This window comes from Papaver somniferum, unplaced genomic scaffold (genome assembly GCF_003573695.1).
Source record: "Papaver somniferum cultivar HN1 unplaced genomic scaffold, ASM357369v1 unplaced-scaffold_125, whole genome shotgun sequence".
NCBI classification, from domain to species: Eukaryota; Viridiplantae; Streptophyta; class Magnoliopsida; order Ranunculales; family Papaveraceae; genus Papaver; species Papaver somniferum.
The window spans coordinates 1,218,873-1,235,474 of record NW_020621603.1 but is presented as its reverse complement, the minus strand read 5'-3'; the positions used below and the strand labels follow the sequence as shown (position 1 = coordinate 1,235,474).

Here is a 16,602-nt window from a genome sequence, read left to right as displayed (position 1 = left end):
CGGAGAACTGAAGCAATACATAAGGAAGGAAGAAGCAGATGACAGGTCGAAACGAAGCAAACAAGTTCAACTGCCTGAAAGCAATCGAACACTAAACACCATTTCGTGTTCGGAAGCCGCTGGACCATCGTTAACAGCGCAGATTGGAAAAAGGCTGAGAAAGTAATTCGAAGACTACTGCGAGCTGTACAAGATCTATGGGGTAGAGATAGATGATCACGAGCAATGGATGGATGCACCGATCACTTTCGAGGCAGATGATGTGGAGGAAGACATGGAGGATCACAATGATCCTTTGATCCTCACACTTCCCATAGCAGGGTGCAACATCAAGAAGATCCTCATTGACGGAGGAAGTTCAGTCAACGTCTTGTTCTATGATACGTTCAAACGAATGGAGCTAAACGACGAGCAGCTGATATCTTCGTACCACACCATTTATGTATTCAACGGGGCTCCTACGAAACCATTGGGGGACATTGTTCTACAAATAAATGCAGGACCGATGAAGATAGACACCCGCTTCAGCGTGGTAGACGCTCCTTCCCCCTACAATGCTATCATCGGACGAAGATGGGTACACAAGCTCAAGGGGATAGCATCAACTTATCACCAGTGTCTTCGATTCCCATCACCCGAAGGGATAATGGAGATCAAGGGTGACCAGGTCACTGCTCGGGAATGCCAAGCTATGCAAAACCAGCTCAATAACGAGCTAGATGAGCAACGGAAATCCGGCAGAAGCCGGAACAAGTAAGCTGCCAAAGAAAAAGCCATTAATTTGTACCTCGAATGAATCGCAGAAAAAAGCTTGACGAAGGGGGGCGACGTCCAATGCGCTGAGGCAAGTACCTCAGTGGAAAAGACGACATAGGAGCCTACCAAATAGCAATTAAAGAACGTCCCTCTCCTAGGGGAACCGAAGCCTACATTTACATCTTTGGAACCCGCTAAGGAAATCAACATAGGGACAGAGAAAGATCCGAAAATGATCAAGATAGGAACTTTAATGAGCAAGGAAAGAGAGCTAGCCCTAACCAAACTACTCATAGAGTACGCGGATGTCTTCGCGTGGAAATTAGAAGACATGCCGGGAATAGATCCGAAGATAATTCAACATGAGATCCATATAAAACCAGGCACGGCTCCTTTCAGACAGAAGGTACGCAAGATAGCTCCAGAGTATCATCAGCCCATTGAGAAGGAACTCAGCAAGTTGCTAAAATCAGGATTCATCAAGGAGGTGAAATACCCCACGTGGATTTCGAACATGGTCATCGTGCCAAAGAAAAACGGAGGGTGAGAATTTGCATCGACTTCACCAACCTCAAAAAGGCCTGCTCTAAGGACAGTTATCCACTCCCTAGCATCGACCAACTGGTCGAAGCTGTGGAAGGATACGAAGAACTGTCCTTCATGGACGGTTACTCAGGATACAATCAGGTTTTCCTGGTGGAAGAAGACCAACAATACACAACATTCTACACCCCTCACGGCCTCTATTGTTACACAAGAATTCCCTTCGGACTGAGAAATGCGGGGGCAACATATCAGAGGATGGTCGACGATATCTTCAAACCGTGGATAGGGAATACGCTGGAGGTCTACGTAGATGATATGCTGGTCAAAAGTAAGTTGCGCGCGGATCATCACCAGGATTTGAGAGATATCTTTGAGGCTATGAGGAAGCACAACATGAAAGTAAACCTGGAGAAGTGTACGTTTGGTGTTACTTAAGGGAAATTCATTGGATACCTAGTAACTAAAAGGGGCATCGAGGTCGATCCTGCCAAAATCCAAGCCATCGAAGAAATCCATCCCCGAAGAACTTGAAAGAAGTCCACAAACTCAATGGATCCCTAGCAGCGCTAGGGAGGTTTATCTCAAGATCATCAGATAGATCCAAACCCTTTTTCAACATCCTCAAGAAGGGATGCAAATTCGAGTGGACCCCTGAATGTGAGATATCTTTCCAACAAATTAAGGAGTACTTGGCAACAATCCCCATTCTCCAGAAGCCGGATCCTGACGAAGTATTGGCCCTTTATATAACTGCAACCGATGATGCGGTCAGCGCAGTGCTAGTTAAAACCAATACGAAGATTGAGCAGCCAATTTACTGTGTCAGCAAGACACTTAACCCGACGGAACGGAATTACACGAAGATCGATCAGATCATTTTGGCACTAGTATGGGCAACTCAGAAGTTGAGGACCTATTTTTTGACTCATTATGTTCGTGTCCCCTGCAAAGCACCGTTAGAGGCTATTCTCAAAAGCACTGGGAAAGTTGGGAGGATAGCAAAATGGAACACACATCTCGACCAATTCAACATAATCCATGAGATTCAACATTCCCAAAAATCTCAAGTTTTGGCAGATTTCCTAGCGGACTTACCTCTAGACAATGACGAGGAAGTCCAAGGCATGCCAGAAATCGAAGATGGAAAAGACCATGTCGATATTCTGGAACCTACAAACCAAAGGCAATGGGAAGTCTTCGTAGACGGGTCCAGAAATCGGGAAGGTGCTGGCATAGGCATCGTAATCACCACCCTCACCGGAGAAAGGATTGTCCATGCGCTGAGACTAGAGTTCAAGGGGCACACCAACAACATCGTCGAATACGAGGTTGTGGTACACGCTCTTCGTTTAATAATAGAAATGGGCTTAACCGAGGTACGCTTGAAAAGTGACTCACAGCTGGTCATACGGAAAATCGGGCTAGAATACAATGTCTACGACGAAACCCTTTCAAAGTATATGGCGTTAGTCCAGACACTGGCAGCCCAGATACCGAACATCAAATTTCAGCACCTATGCAGAAAGGAACTCAGGCATGCCTATGCCTTGGCATATATTTCATCTATGTTAAAAGATGAGAGCGTGAAATCTATCAAAGTATCCAGGGTGTACGAACCTTCCATCATCCCTCAGCAATCCCTCGCCACACACCGCAAGGACAACGTTGGGGAGGACATTGCTGAGGATGATGTAGGGGAGGATATTGTCGACGATTTCATGGAAGATGACATCGTAACAAAAGCAAATGAGGATGAGGATTTTACCAAGGAAAAAGATTGGAGATATGAGATTCATCTTTACCTTCAAGAAGGTACTCTACCTGCAGACCTGAAACTAGCCAGGAAGATACAAGCCAAGGCAGGGAGATACGACCTCCGCGATGGGATCTTATATAAAAAATCTTTCCTCGGGACATTACTATGATGCGTGCCAATACAAGAGGGTCACCTCATTCTAAAATAAATACATTATGGCGATGCAGGGAATCATAGCGTAATGAGATCGTTATCGGACAAGGCAAAAATGCAGGGGCATTACTGGCCGCATATGATAAGAGATGCATCTAGGATGGCCAGAAGATGTGAAGAATGTCAACGGTTTTCCGGAAGGATCCATGCTCCCGCAACAAAGTTAAATTTTGTAGATAGCCCCTGGCCCTTCTCCAAATGGGGAATAGACATTGTCGGACCCCTGATCGAAGGGTCAGGGAAAAGACGATTCTTAATCGTAGCCACGGACTACTTCATCAAGTGGGTCGAGGCCAAGGCTCTGGCTAGAATCCGTGACTCAGACGTATTCACTTTCATCTTCCAAAATATCATCTGCAGGTTCGGTATCCCAGCGGAAATTGTATCCGACAATGGCAAGCAATTACAAGGAAAAAACATAGACATGCTTTTCGATACTTTCAAAATCAGGAAGAACAAATCAACACCGATCTATCCCCAGATCAACGGACAGGCCGAAGCCACAAATAAAACTATCGCCTTCATCCTCAAGAAGCAATTGGACGAACTTAAAAAACGCTGGTGCGAACAACTACACAACGTCTTATGGGCATATCGAACCACGCGTCGGTCCTCCACCGGTGAATCTCCGTTCCTCCTTACCTACGGGGCCGAAGCGGTCATACCAACGGAAATCCTTATGCCAACAACGAATACCGAGGCATGGGAAAAGAACCTCACCACGGATATGATGTTGGAAAGGCTAGATGACTTGGAGGAAAGAAGGGAAGCAGCGTTACAAAGGATGGAAAACTACCAACAAAAGTTAGCAAGGGAGTACAATAGAAAGGTTAAGCTTAGAAATTTTGTAGAAGGGCAGTATGTGCTGAGAACTATATCCCAATACCAGCGAGAAAAGAAGTGGGGTAAACTAGCACCAACGTGGGGAGGACCATTTGTTATACACGACATCGCAGGAAACGGGGCATACTACCTGCTTAACCTCAAAGGAGAAATCCTCAGACACCCTTGGAATGCTAAATATCTCAAACCATACTACCCATAATGCAGCGCAGCCCTGCACCTGCGTGAAGAGTACCAGAAGAATAAAGCAGCGTACTCGCTCGACATGTTTCCATCTCTGAACGAGGAGTAGCAGCCCTCAATCTATCAATCAAAACGATTCTACTTTTTGAAAAATCTATCCACTGGGGAAAGCATTCACTTACAATCTCTCAGGACCCCCTATAAGTGTTTATAAGTGTAAAACCATGGGGGAGACATCCAGCAGAAAGAGATACCCAACCAACTCTAAGGTAGCGGTTCAGCGAAATGGGTGTTTATAAATATTTCAATAACTCACCACATACCCGGGAACGCTGCCTCGACCCCCACCGTCTGGGAATCCTCTGGCCCAGGATTAGCCAGCGGGGTATAGGTCCCAAGATGATCACGAAGGTGCACACCTTTGGCATCGCAACCAAACACTTTTATCATTTGAAATCTTATTAAGCATCTAATATATTAACTGACCAAATGTTGAAGGTAGTAAGAAAATTGTAAATGTACCAAAAAGCCTTGATCTATTTCATGAAAGTTGATTACAAGATCGGGCAAAACACAAGAAAACAATATTATATCCAAAAAATGGCCCGAAGCCAAATAATCAACAAAGATCAACTTCCCAAATAAAGAAACCTATTTTCCCCTAGATGACTCAGCATGATCAGTGGGATTCTTCTTCTGAGACGAAGGAACGCTCTCACCCGAAGAAGGGCCAGAGGAGAAAGTCATAGGTCTTGCTCGACCCGTGTCAAGACCTTGTTGACCTCCTCGGCCAACTGACAACGAGCCTTGTGACCGATAATAGTAGCCCGAAGCTCAGATTGGGACAATAAAGCAGTCAACCGAGCCACTTCCTTAGCTGCCTCCGTCGCCGCTTCGTCACGAGAACCAGCTAAACCTTTATAATACGATGTCTGGATATCCTGCTGCATTAGGGAAGATTGAGCCTCTTTAAGCTTTGCATTTGTAGCAAGAAGTTGTCCATCGAGCTCTACACAAGGAATAAACGCAGCGTATAAGGAAATAAAGATACGAATTTACACACCAAAAAAATAAACATATACCTTCGACTCTAGCCGAAGCTGCCTCTAAATCATAAACAACAGCGTCGCGGCCTTCAGCGAGAAAATCGAACTCATCGGATATTTTCTTATAATCCAACTGAAGATTTGAGAGAGCATATTGACTCTCATCTAACTCTACCTGCTTCATAAAGTCCTGGTGACGAAGGTGGTTAACTTCATCATTCATTTTCTATATCCCTTTATTAATCCTATACATGTTCATCTCGAGATTCCTCTCAGACTCGACCCTACGGGCAACGTCAGCACGAGAAGCAGTCAAAGCATTGCTAAGAGCATGGGCTTCGGCCCTAGCATCGTCTCTCTCTTGAACGAGCTGTTGTATATAATTAGTAACCTCAGGACCATGAGAAGAACGAGCTTGATGTAGCTCCCTCTATAACTGCTCTACCCTAGCCGCCAAGCTAGAGGCATGTTCAGTGGCCTCACGAAAACTATTCTGCATATCAATAAACTGGGCTTTCCTGGCCCTTAATCCAGCTAGCAGCTTGTTATGCTCTTTGGCCCTAGCATTCCACCTGGTGGCTTCACTCTTGATCTTCTCCACTAACCCCTTGATATGAGAGGAAAGCCGGACACTCTCCTTCCGAAGCCAAATCAACTCTTCGGCGTCACCCGCTGGAGATAGGGTGGGACTCAGACAGAACACCAAGAAGACTAAGAAGAAGACGAAGGTAAGATAACGAAGAGAACACGAACCTTTAACTGAAGAATAGCCCTTGCGAGCTTCCTCCAACTCGCTGCGAACAAGAGCTAAGTCCGTTCGAAGCTTCTCTTCCATAGCACCCAGTTTCTCTTTCAATCTGTCCTTCAAATCCTGAATCTCTTTATCCTTAGCAGAGATGAGAGACTCAGCGGTGCTCAACTCCTCTTCCCGGTGACGAAGCTTGGTCTCAAGCTTAAGGGCCTTGGCCTTGAAAAACTGGTACAGAGTATGGTTGCAATGCTCACTCCTCATCATCTGACGGAGCAAAGTAGAAGTCAGATTTTACGCTCACGAAAGAGTGATCAATCAGAGATCTAAAGAACATGCCTCGAGTACCCGTTGTTGAGGAAAACCATATTGATAGCCATCAGCAATGGCCATCATCTCAACAACCGATGAAGGAGGATCAACCAGGAGTTTAGAAGAAGAACCCCTTAAATCTTTGTCCCACATTTCTGCAACTTTCCCTTCGGGAGTTATCTGCATCATCTGACGAGTAAAGGCATAAGATTTTTTCTCACCAGGAACCAGCGGTGCAGGGTGGGGCACGAACATCAGCTTTCTCTTCATCATCCAATCAAGGATCACATCGTCACCTTCAGGCGTCTGCAACTAAGGAAATTCCTCTGAGGATGAATTGATGATAGTACCTTCGACGACAACTCCTTTTCCTGTATCAGGATTACCCGTCACTACAGAAGTTTTTTGAACCTCCTTCTCCTTGACAGCAAGAGCTTCTGCATCTTCACCAACAGAACGGTTCTCCTCCCCAATAGTCTTGTCACCCGTACCGATGGGGTCACCACTCATCCCGTCGCCAAGAACATCCCAATCATCGTTGGGAGAAAGAAGAGAGAAATCCTCTGCCAAATCCGTGGCAGCGCCCATATCAACCGGCCCACCCAAAGAGTAAATCTTTCCAAAAGAAAACTCTTGGGTAGATACAGGCATCGAAAGTTGAGGACCCGCTCCATCATTCCCGTGGCTAAGAGTGGGGGGAGTACCAAGGCCTCCACCAGGGGAAACTTCTGGCTGCACACCTCCCCCAACGGCATCTTCATGTTCCTTAACACCATCATCAGGAATAACGTCTTTCTCAGCAGAACCATCACCATCATGCTTGGACTCTTCGTGCTCATGGGGGGAAGTATCGGTACGTTATTCATCATCGGACAAGTCATCCTCAATAAAGTCTTCGTTCACTGGACTATTCACCTCATCAGGCATTTCCGGCTCTTCAGCAGCAGAGGTAGAGGATTGAACGGGTCCAAGCTTTTTCTTCTTCGTTGCCTAAAAACCAATATGTAGTGAGTCTGATGAGTTTTTCTCCTCATTTTGACTAAAATGTCAAATTCAACAGAAAAGGGGCAAATACATGGACTAACAATAAACCATACCTGGACGGCAGCGGAACTCTTCGGAGGAAGATCAGAACTCTCCTCCTCATCCATATCAACAACGTCGCACGCATATTCAAAGTTCATCCCCTCAAAGTTTAATCTCCACGGACAGAAATCACCATAGCGAGAGGGAGGAGTTTCACGAGCCTTGCTACCAAAAACGGGACGCCAATCACGTGGACCAGGTATCCAACCGCAAGCCCAAGGACCAATAACCTCAATAACGGTAGCATGTCACTCATAATCATGATCACGTTGAATCCTCTTACGATTGGGAAAAAGCCTCCGTTGGCTTGACTTTTCGGTACCAGGAACGTATTTCAGCTTGGTACCACACACTTCGCTTAAAAGTCGAACACCACAACTAGGTGTCGTAATAGTACGAAGACCAACACTCCAAGGCTTGCGATTCCTCCCATTAACATAATCTCTGAAGCAGCTATTAAAGTTCCCAGGAGTATACCATCCCCGCTCAGTTGGGTTAGGAACATAACAGGTCATCGTTGTTTTCCCCTTGCTATGGAGATAACATTCCTTGAGTGCACGAAGATAATTCCCGGTCAGCTGCACCACGGAACGACAGTGTGTAGAGGAAGTAGTACCCTCACGATTATCCAAGGCATCGTAATAAAAAGAATCGCCAGATTTATACAAAGGCAACATCAACCCGGCCTCGAAGGCCCCCACCGTAGTAAGCAGTTGATACTCATTGTACTTATAGCTTGATATCATCTCAAAGGTAAGATCATCATTAGGAGCATAAAATCTAATATCAAAGTGTTCGAGTTCGTGTTTCTCTTTAAAAGCCTCGAGATCTATGTGCTTGAAAGTTACCTTCTTTCTGGCAACGAAAAGGCTCTGTATCAAGCGAAGGGCCACGGAATCTTCATCTTGATCTGGAGAAGACCCCTTCGGGGGACTTAAGTCCGAAGCTTTTCTCTTAGATGACGGATTCCTGGTTGAACCAATCTTTGAAGCGCCGCCTTTAATGATCTTCCCTCTCATCGGAACGACCGGAGGGGGGAGGCATCGTGTCAGGAACAAGCGAAGAGGTTGGATATTCAGTGGCGGCTCAATCAGATGATGATAAGTAGGTGGCACCGCTGCGGACCCAGCCCGTTGGGTATCCGCGGGACGGCTAACATCGTTCCTTGACCCTTGAGGGCCCCTCGCTTGATCCCCCTTCTTAACAGAAGAAGTTCTAGAACTTGGGGCAGAAGAGGTCCTCTGGGCACGAAGATCTGGGTGCGAAGACCTAGATGGACCTCCTTCGGGCGGAGATATATCTGGGTCCCTAGGAGGAGTACCATGAGGGCTCGGTGGCGGAGTCTGGTAGGGAGCCCAGTGATGATCAGCCATATCTACACGTAGAAGGCATGAAAACAACACGAAGAGTCAACAAAAGAAACTATAAGGATCAAAAAGTGCAACTTTTCAAGTTTTGTGAACTCATCATGAACATCAGTTGAAAACCCTAAAAGAGAGTATCTAGCGGAGAACCCTAGGTAGGTTGCAAACGAAAGAAGTAAATCCACAGAGCAAGAAGTTTATAGGTTTAGTGATGAAGAACAGGGGCAAGTATATATACTTTCGTATAATTGTTCTTCATCACTAAACCAATAATACAGTAGCAGAAAAGCAAAAAAAAAAAAACGCAACTGAAAGAAGAGGACAAAACCCCGTACCTGTGATTCAAGCTTACAGAGGCGAGTAAGGAAGGTAGAGACAAGCGGACAAAGCTCTGAAAAATCCTAGGATATCCTGCTCCTTGCAGCACCAGCAGTAAAGTACTAAAGAACAAAAGAAAATAATAGAAGAAGAGGATGAAGAGTCAGAGAGTTGAAGACTGACAGAAGAAAGAGAGAGTGAAAGAGAATGTGGAGTTATTTCAAAATTAACTCTCTCCCACCATTTATAGCACCAGGAATATTGAGACCAACCCACGAATCGAGAATAAGTTATTGCAAGGGCGTGGGGAACGTGCCCTAAAATCCAGGGGAAGTTATTGAAGAGAGATGGGAGGACTATGACGACAGTTATCTTCTAACCTTGACTAAACCCCACATTATAAGAAAAGGGGCAAATTATATGCACATAGTCCATCTCTCGACACGTGTCCAAAGATTTACACGTAGAAGGCATGCGGACCACTATACCAAGGGGCACTGAAACTACGAACCATCGAGAAGTAGGAAAAGATGCCCTAAACGTTACTTTACCCAATCTCAAAGATAACTCAAAGATCGACGGTAGGGGTTAAACATACTGACATGGGTGTGATGGGACCTGCAGACAGCTGACTGTCGCAGGCAGACGACCCAACCACCCACATTAAATGCCCTAACCATAGGGTACGTGTCAAGATATCTAAGGAAGAGAAGGCATCGATCCAGCGGTATCAACAACAGTCGCTGGGGGCATCGGTTCGGAACGAAGACACCAGCGGGATTGGCACAGAGAACAAGAAGATAAGATTTCAACGGTCTCTGACAAGAGACCCCGCATATTTTCCCTATAAATATCCTCCTCCTCTGAGAGAGAAGGGGGAGACCAATCTGTAAGAGTGAAGAGAGAACTAGGAGAGAGAAATAAAAAGAGTAAGTATGATTTTCATTTCCTCCATTATCGTATTTCACTTAAAGTCATTCGACTTCATATGTAACCCATCAACGCATAGTGAAACTCAACACCCCGTGGATGCAGGCCTTAGTGCTGAACCACGTAAATCTCTGTGTTATTTACATTTCAGCATCGTATTTACATTTTATTACTTATATATGGATCGGTCATGCTTCGTAACCCTGTGGGATGATTGATCTAACTTAATCTCGATTAGACAATGACAAGTCTGAAGACTCTGAGTCGATGAGTCATCGTGTTTATGCTATTTATAACCGTCATATTGTGTATAACGTTTTCATTTATGAACGCGAACATTGTTTGTGGACACGTGGATGCCTTCGTGATTTATGTGTTCACAGCTATAGCTTGTTTTGATAGAACATCCGAAGTAGCTTTTCGACTTGAAAAATTTCCAAACAATTTTAAAAAGTCGAAAAATTAATTTTTTGTGAAAAAAATAATTTTGCTTCTGACTTCTACTTTCGGAGAAGTAGAAGCATTTCTGATTCTGGTATCCACGCTACTAAAGTCTAAAAAAGCCAAATTACATATCAAATTTGGCACCTAAAATTTGACATTTTCCAAATTTGGCAGGACGCCTTCTTAACTTAAGAAGACTACGCTTGGTGTCGGACTCCATCTAAACTCGAACATGATAGAAGACGGAGATTAAAGAGGCCAAAACAAAAGCCTATAAAGATAAAAGAAGTTTGGAGGAAAAAGCCTATCTCTCCTTTTATTACCTCTGACTTAGTATCTTTCGTTGTTATGGAAATTAGTGAGGTTCAGAGATGGATATCAAAGAAATCTATCTATCTCCACCAGCTGATTTTACTAACTCGAGTTTCAGTATATCCTTACCAGGATCTCTCAGTGATCTTACCTGGTTACATCTAAGCTTCCTCTTTTACCTCCCATTTTACTCATTCCTTTCAAAATCTCCCTTTATTCAATTCCCATTTTCTAGCACCTCTCATCAACGTTAATTATTTACTTCCTTCACCAGTTAGCATCTATCTGCTAACTGTTCCGAAAAATCCTATCAGATCTTACTAAAACACTTCTGTCTCCTAACATTTTAACAGTCAAATATCCGTGCCAACATGGTCATTAATGAAAACAATAGACTTTTTCATTGGTGCATGTACTTGAAGCTTCTGGTTTTGGGGAGAAATGGATAAGTTGGATTTATTGGTGCATTAACTCAGCACAACACTCAGTACTTATAAATGGAGCTTCAACTGAAAAATTCAAACCCCAAAAGGGACTGAGACAAGGAGATTCACTCTCTCCATTTTTATTCATATTGGTGGCAGAAATATTTACTAAGTTGATGAATAAAGCAGTAGAACTTAATATGATCTCTGGATTTTCAATAAATGGGTTAAGAATATCTCAATCACGGTATGCGGATGACACATTAGTGTTTCTAGATGCAAAAAGAAGAAGAAGCTGAAAATTTACTCATTATACTGCAGATCTTTGAATCCATGACCAGTCTGCAAGTTAATTTATCAAAAACATCAATTTTCAGTGTGGGGGCAGAACACAAGACTCAAGAGATGGCTGACATTCTTAGTTGCAATATTGAGTCACTTCCCTTAAAATATTTAGGTCTGCCAGTGGGAGCTACTAGCAGAAACTCTTCCATTTGTAATAGAAAAATTTCAAAAGAAGTTGGCCTTGTAGAAGAGGAGATTTTTCACCAAAGCTGGTAGAATAACATTTATAAAATCAACACTCTCTAGTCTTCCAATATACTTCCTTTCTATATTTCATATGCCAGTCAAGGTGGAGAAGAAACTGACACAAATTATGAGATATTTTTTATGGGGTTCTTCTGCAGATAAAAGGAAGATTGCTTGGGTTGGTTGGGACAAAATGAGCAAACCAAAGAAACTAGGAGGAGTTGGAATCAGAAGCCTAAGAACTACAAACAGCGCACTACTATCTAAACGGATTTGGAGATATGCACATGAAAAGAAGCAACTATGGAGGAGAGTGGTGCAAAGAAAATTGCAGGGAGATGACAAGGAATTATGGGCCGAAGATTCAGCATTACCACAAGGAAGAGGATTATGGAAATCAATTCAGAAACAGAAGGGTATCACTGAAGATTTAACAGTCACACATATTGGAAATGGCAGATCTCTCATATTCTGGTGGGACAAGTGGAAAACTGATAATACACTTAAAGATTGATTTCCTAGGATATTCAAGTTGGCTCAAAATAAAAATGCCAATATCGGAGAGATGGTGTCCAATGGATCTTGGAACTGTCAGTTAAAAAGGAACTAAAATGCTATAGAGATCACATAAGTTACAGAATTATTACACCTATTAGGAGAACCACCAAGTTTTTTCAAAAGAGGAAGATAAGTTATCTTGCATTGGCCCCAATGGATTCTCAACAAAATTTTGCTACAATTGGCTTATACAAAGAACGGATACACAATCATCAGATGTTCCTCTTTCATGTATTTGGATCAAGAATGTGCCTCCAAAGGTGCAGATTTTTATATGGTCAGCTGCTCAGAATGCTATTCCTACTACATATAATTTGGTAAGGAGAGGATGCAACATCAACAACACTGTATGCTCATTATGCTCTTTAACAGATGAATCTGTAAGCTATATATTGTTGCATTGTAACTCAAATTTGGAATTACTTCATAAATGGATATAACATACGTGGGTACAAGCAATAGATATCAAAGCTCAGCTAGAAGCATGGAAATTCAGAAGAGGGAGGAAAATTTGGCCTCTTCTAATCTTTGCCATTTGTTGGGAAATATGGAAGGAAAGGAACAGGAAAACAATGACAGGTAAACAACCAAGATCCACAGGTAGTATCAATAATGAGATTAAAGCAACTACATATAAATGGGGATCAGTGGAGAATTGGTTTAAATTTGATTCATTTCGAGACTTAGTTTCTCATTGGAAGGTTATCATTGACTGTAGAATACATTACTTTCACTTTCATATCCTTTGATGTAGCTCTCGGTCATGGACTGATTTTTCTTTAATATAAGCTCAACCTTTCTACTCAAAAGAACAAAAAAAAAATAGACTTTTAGTTTGGGTGTCAGACTATGGATATCACCTGAGTCAATGCCTAATCATTCAAAACAAATGTATTTCTCGAAAGTTACTTCTGAAGGGCCCAGTTTTGAAGACTAATCTCATCTTCAAAGGCTAAAGTAATCGAAAAAGATTTTTATGTTCAGACACTTGTTATGGATGATAGATTTTGTCAATTGAAAATAAGAGAACTAGGGTGTAGTTCTGACCGTTTTTTTGATGGGATTTGAAGATACATTTATTGTGCGTATTGATAAGAGTATTTTGGATCGTATTAGCTCAAGTTCCAGTACTCCAACCTATATAATAGGATTTGAACATGTTCTTAAGGAATTACGTGATGATGCTACTTCCAGATGCTTCTCTGGTATTATTCCAAATAAAATATGCTTAGGCCTAAGTATGTTAGACAATTCAGTAATTTTAAATTTCAAAGTAGAAGAAACGAAAGACAGATGGGCCAGTTAGTGTTTAAATGAGTCTCCAAATCCTATGTTGTAATGTAAGTTAAAAAAATGATTCCAATACCACCCTAAAATGTGAAGAGAAAAAGGGATATACCAAGGTCACTAAAAGCATGAAAGACTTCACTAATTTCGTCTCTTAGCATCAGCTTATAGATCATCCACTTAAAGGTGACAAAATACAGCATATATATTTCATGAAAATTGCCACTAAAATTGCCACTACTAGAAGGAGGTATAATAGAACATGACAACTCTATATTGATGGTCTTCTAACTTCTGACAAGTCTAAGTTGCAGGATCACTTTGTCAATTTTTATAACACCCTTTACATAGTGGAAATTGTTCTTAGGCCTATTTTGGACGATATAAACTTTGATCGGATTACTTTAACCGAATCTGCTCCTTTGGATGAGATAATTAATAAAGATGAAGTGTATACTGCAGTTAAGAATTTAGGTCAAGACAAAACTTCAGGCCCGCATAGATTTCCAATTATGTTCTTTTACTAATTCTGAGGATTTCTAAAAGGTGATATTATGAAGACTGTCAAAGAATTATGTACCAATGGCATGATAGATACAAGACACAGCTCTACCTTTATTTCCTTGATATCTATATTTTTTTATATAGAAACTGTGAAAGAAGGTAGATCCATCTGCTTGTTAACAAGTGCTTACAAGATTATTTCTAAGGTATTAGCTTTTAGACTGAAGTTTGTTATGAGAAAGCTAATATCTCCGATACAATGTGCTTATGTTGAAGGAAGACGGATTACCAATGGGATTTTGATTACAAATGAGCTGGTTGGTTCAAGATTAGATTCTGGTAAGCCTAGTATCATATGAAGATCGACTAGAATTGGTCATAAATTGTGCAAATGGGTTAAATTTTGTTATTTCACAACCTCCTTTTCAGTGTTGATAAATGATTCTTCTTTTGGGTCCTTCAACAGTTTTATGGAGGAACAACGGGATCTTGTTAGAGCGTTGCTCGGTTGAACCCACTAGTGTTGGTATGTCAAGTTAGTTGCCAAATTTATATGATAAAACACATTATTGATTTAATCTCCTAAAGTCAGTTTCAGACTAGTTAAAGTTTAAAAAGTAGAATGTAGAATCAAAGCTATCCTTAAATAATAGAGATTGAAGACTACATGAATACATCTTGGAGGACTTCATTAAAGGTTAGTAACAAACACTTGATTCTCATGTTTACTTTACCTCTCTATCTATCGAAACAAATGCTCAATTTATGGAACAATTCCGATGATGGTAAATATACATTTATGTATGGACTCGAGGTAAATATACAAAATATTGAGAATGATCTTTGTCCCTGGAAAGGTCCTCATGCTGTAATAAATGAGAATACAAATTCAACGACTCAAGAATTACCAACTCTGATTTACAACGAAGAAGTTATGAGTAATTTATTAAAGCAACACTTATTATGTGTTGCTAAGGCAGTTCGTGAATATGAAATTATGCATAAACTTTTGGCAACACTTCATAAACTAAAACGAGCGCTACATGAATAAAGAGCTTTTTTAGTCAAATACTTGGTGTTTCCTTTCCTAGACAATGTAGTTTTGTTTCCAAGCAAACTAGCCTTGATCATTCACCATAAATAGAGGTTTCATGTAAGCACACAAATTATCCGTGAGATTTCAAAACACTTTATTTGGGTATCGTAAACCACATGGAAGCTATCTTCTTTGATAGTTACGGAACCTCCTTTTAAGCGTTTTTCATAAACCCTAGGTTTGATAGATCAAGATATCTCTAGAATATTTCTAGGTGATCTTGTGAGGAAGAACCAATTAGGTTACGGAACGATTAACCCTAATTTTTGAGGAGCATCTTCTAAAGAGAATTAACGTTCTGCTAGAAGATTTTCATGAGTATTTTCTAAAGAGAATTAATATTCTTCTAGAATATTTACAAGAGTAATCCATAAAGAGAATCGGTATTCTGCTAGGAGTTTTATAGGTGCACGAATATAACTGAAGTAGATATTACATCTAGTCATAAATCTGGTAGTAGGTAATTGGTGAAACAACTTAAATCAGTGTGTTTTCAATCTGGACTAGGTCCCTGGGTTTTTCCAGAAAAATGTAGTTTTCCTCGTTAACAAAAATCTCTGGTGTATGTGTTATTTCTTTTCCCGCATTATATTATTTTATCTTTATAATTAAAATATCACAGGTTATACGTGTTTAAACCTAGATAGTATTAACTCAATTGTAAAGTACTAACAAGACTCGTTCTTTATGAATTTGTATCTTGATATATAGATTACAAGACTTGTTCTTAATGGAATTCAATTCGTGAACGGTGCGGGAATATACTAGGTTTACCTTGTTAAAACAATCTTAAATACAGTTTCCTAATTGTACGTATAGATTCTACAAGGAATGTCCATATAGGTTTCCGAACGAAAAGTTGGTAATGTACTAGTTACCCTCTCCTTTTCAGATCTCACTTCCTCTTATCTGTTTAATACAACTATGGAAGGTTTATCCTTATACTTGGACAGAGCGGCATGCCTAGGTTTCTCATGCATTCAAAACGAAATGGAGGTAAGTCAATTGCACTATGCAAATGATACCGTGTTTTTTCTAGATAATTGCAAATAATAACTTCATTATTTTGTTTTCTATCCCGAAATTCTTAGAGCTTATTGCAGGTTTAAAAATAAACACTTCTAAGACTATACTTATTCCTATTGGCAACATTCCAGAGTTAAACACTTGGGTATCAAAGTTGGGTTGTGCTACTAGCTTCATTCCATGTACGTACTTTTGAATGCCTTTAGGATCAAAGTCTAACACAAAACTTCTTTTAAGATCCTGTAATAGAAAAATTTGACGCTAAGTTGTTGGTCAGGGAATAAGGTTTTCTTTCCAAGGGTGGTAAATTAGTTATTG

The 16,602-nt window shown here is 41.3% G+C and overlaps 1 protein-coding gene across 1 annotated transcript; it reads left to right on the top strand.

The window, feature by feature from the left end:
* The first annotated feature begins 229 nt into the window (after positions 1-229).
* On the top strand, positions 230-757 carry LOC113331552. Its single transcript, XM_026578252.1, has one exon. It carries the CDS (start codon positions 230-232, stop codon positions 755-757), a length of 528 nt encoding a protein of 175 aa, XP_026434037.1.
* The last annotated feature ends 15,845 nt before the right edge of the window (positions 758-16,602 follow it).

Bases quoted from the DNA above. Each gene is read 5' to 3' on its own strand.
- LOC113331552 (XM_026578252.1), top strand. From the start codon at position 230: ATGGATGCACCGATCACTTTCGAGGCAGATGATGTGGAGGAAGACATG.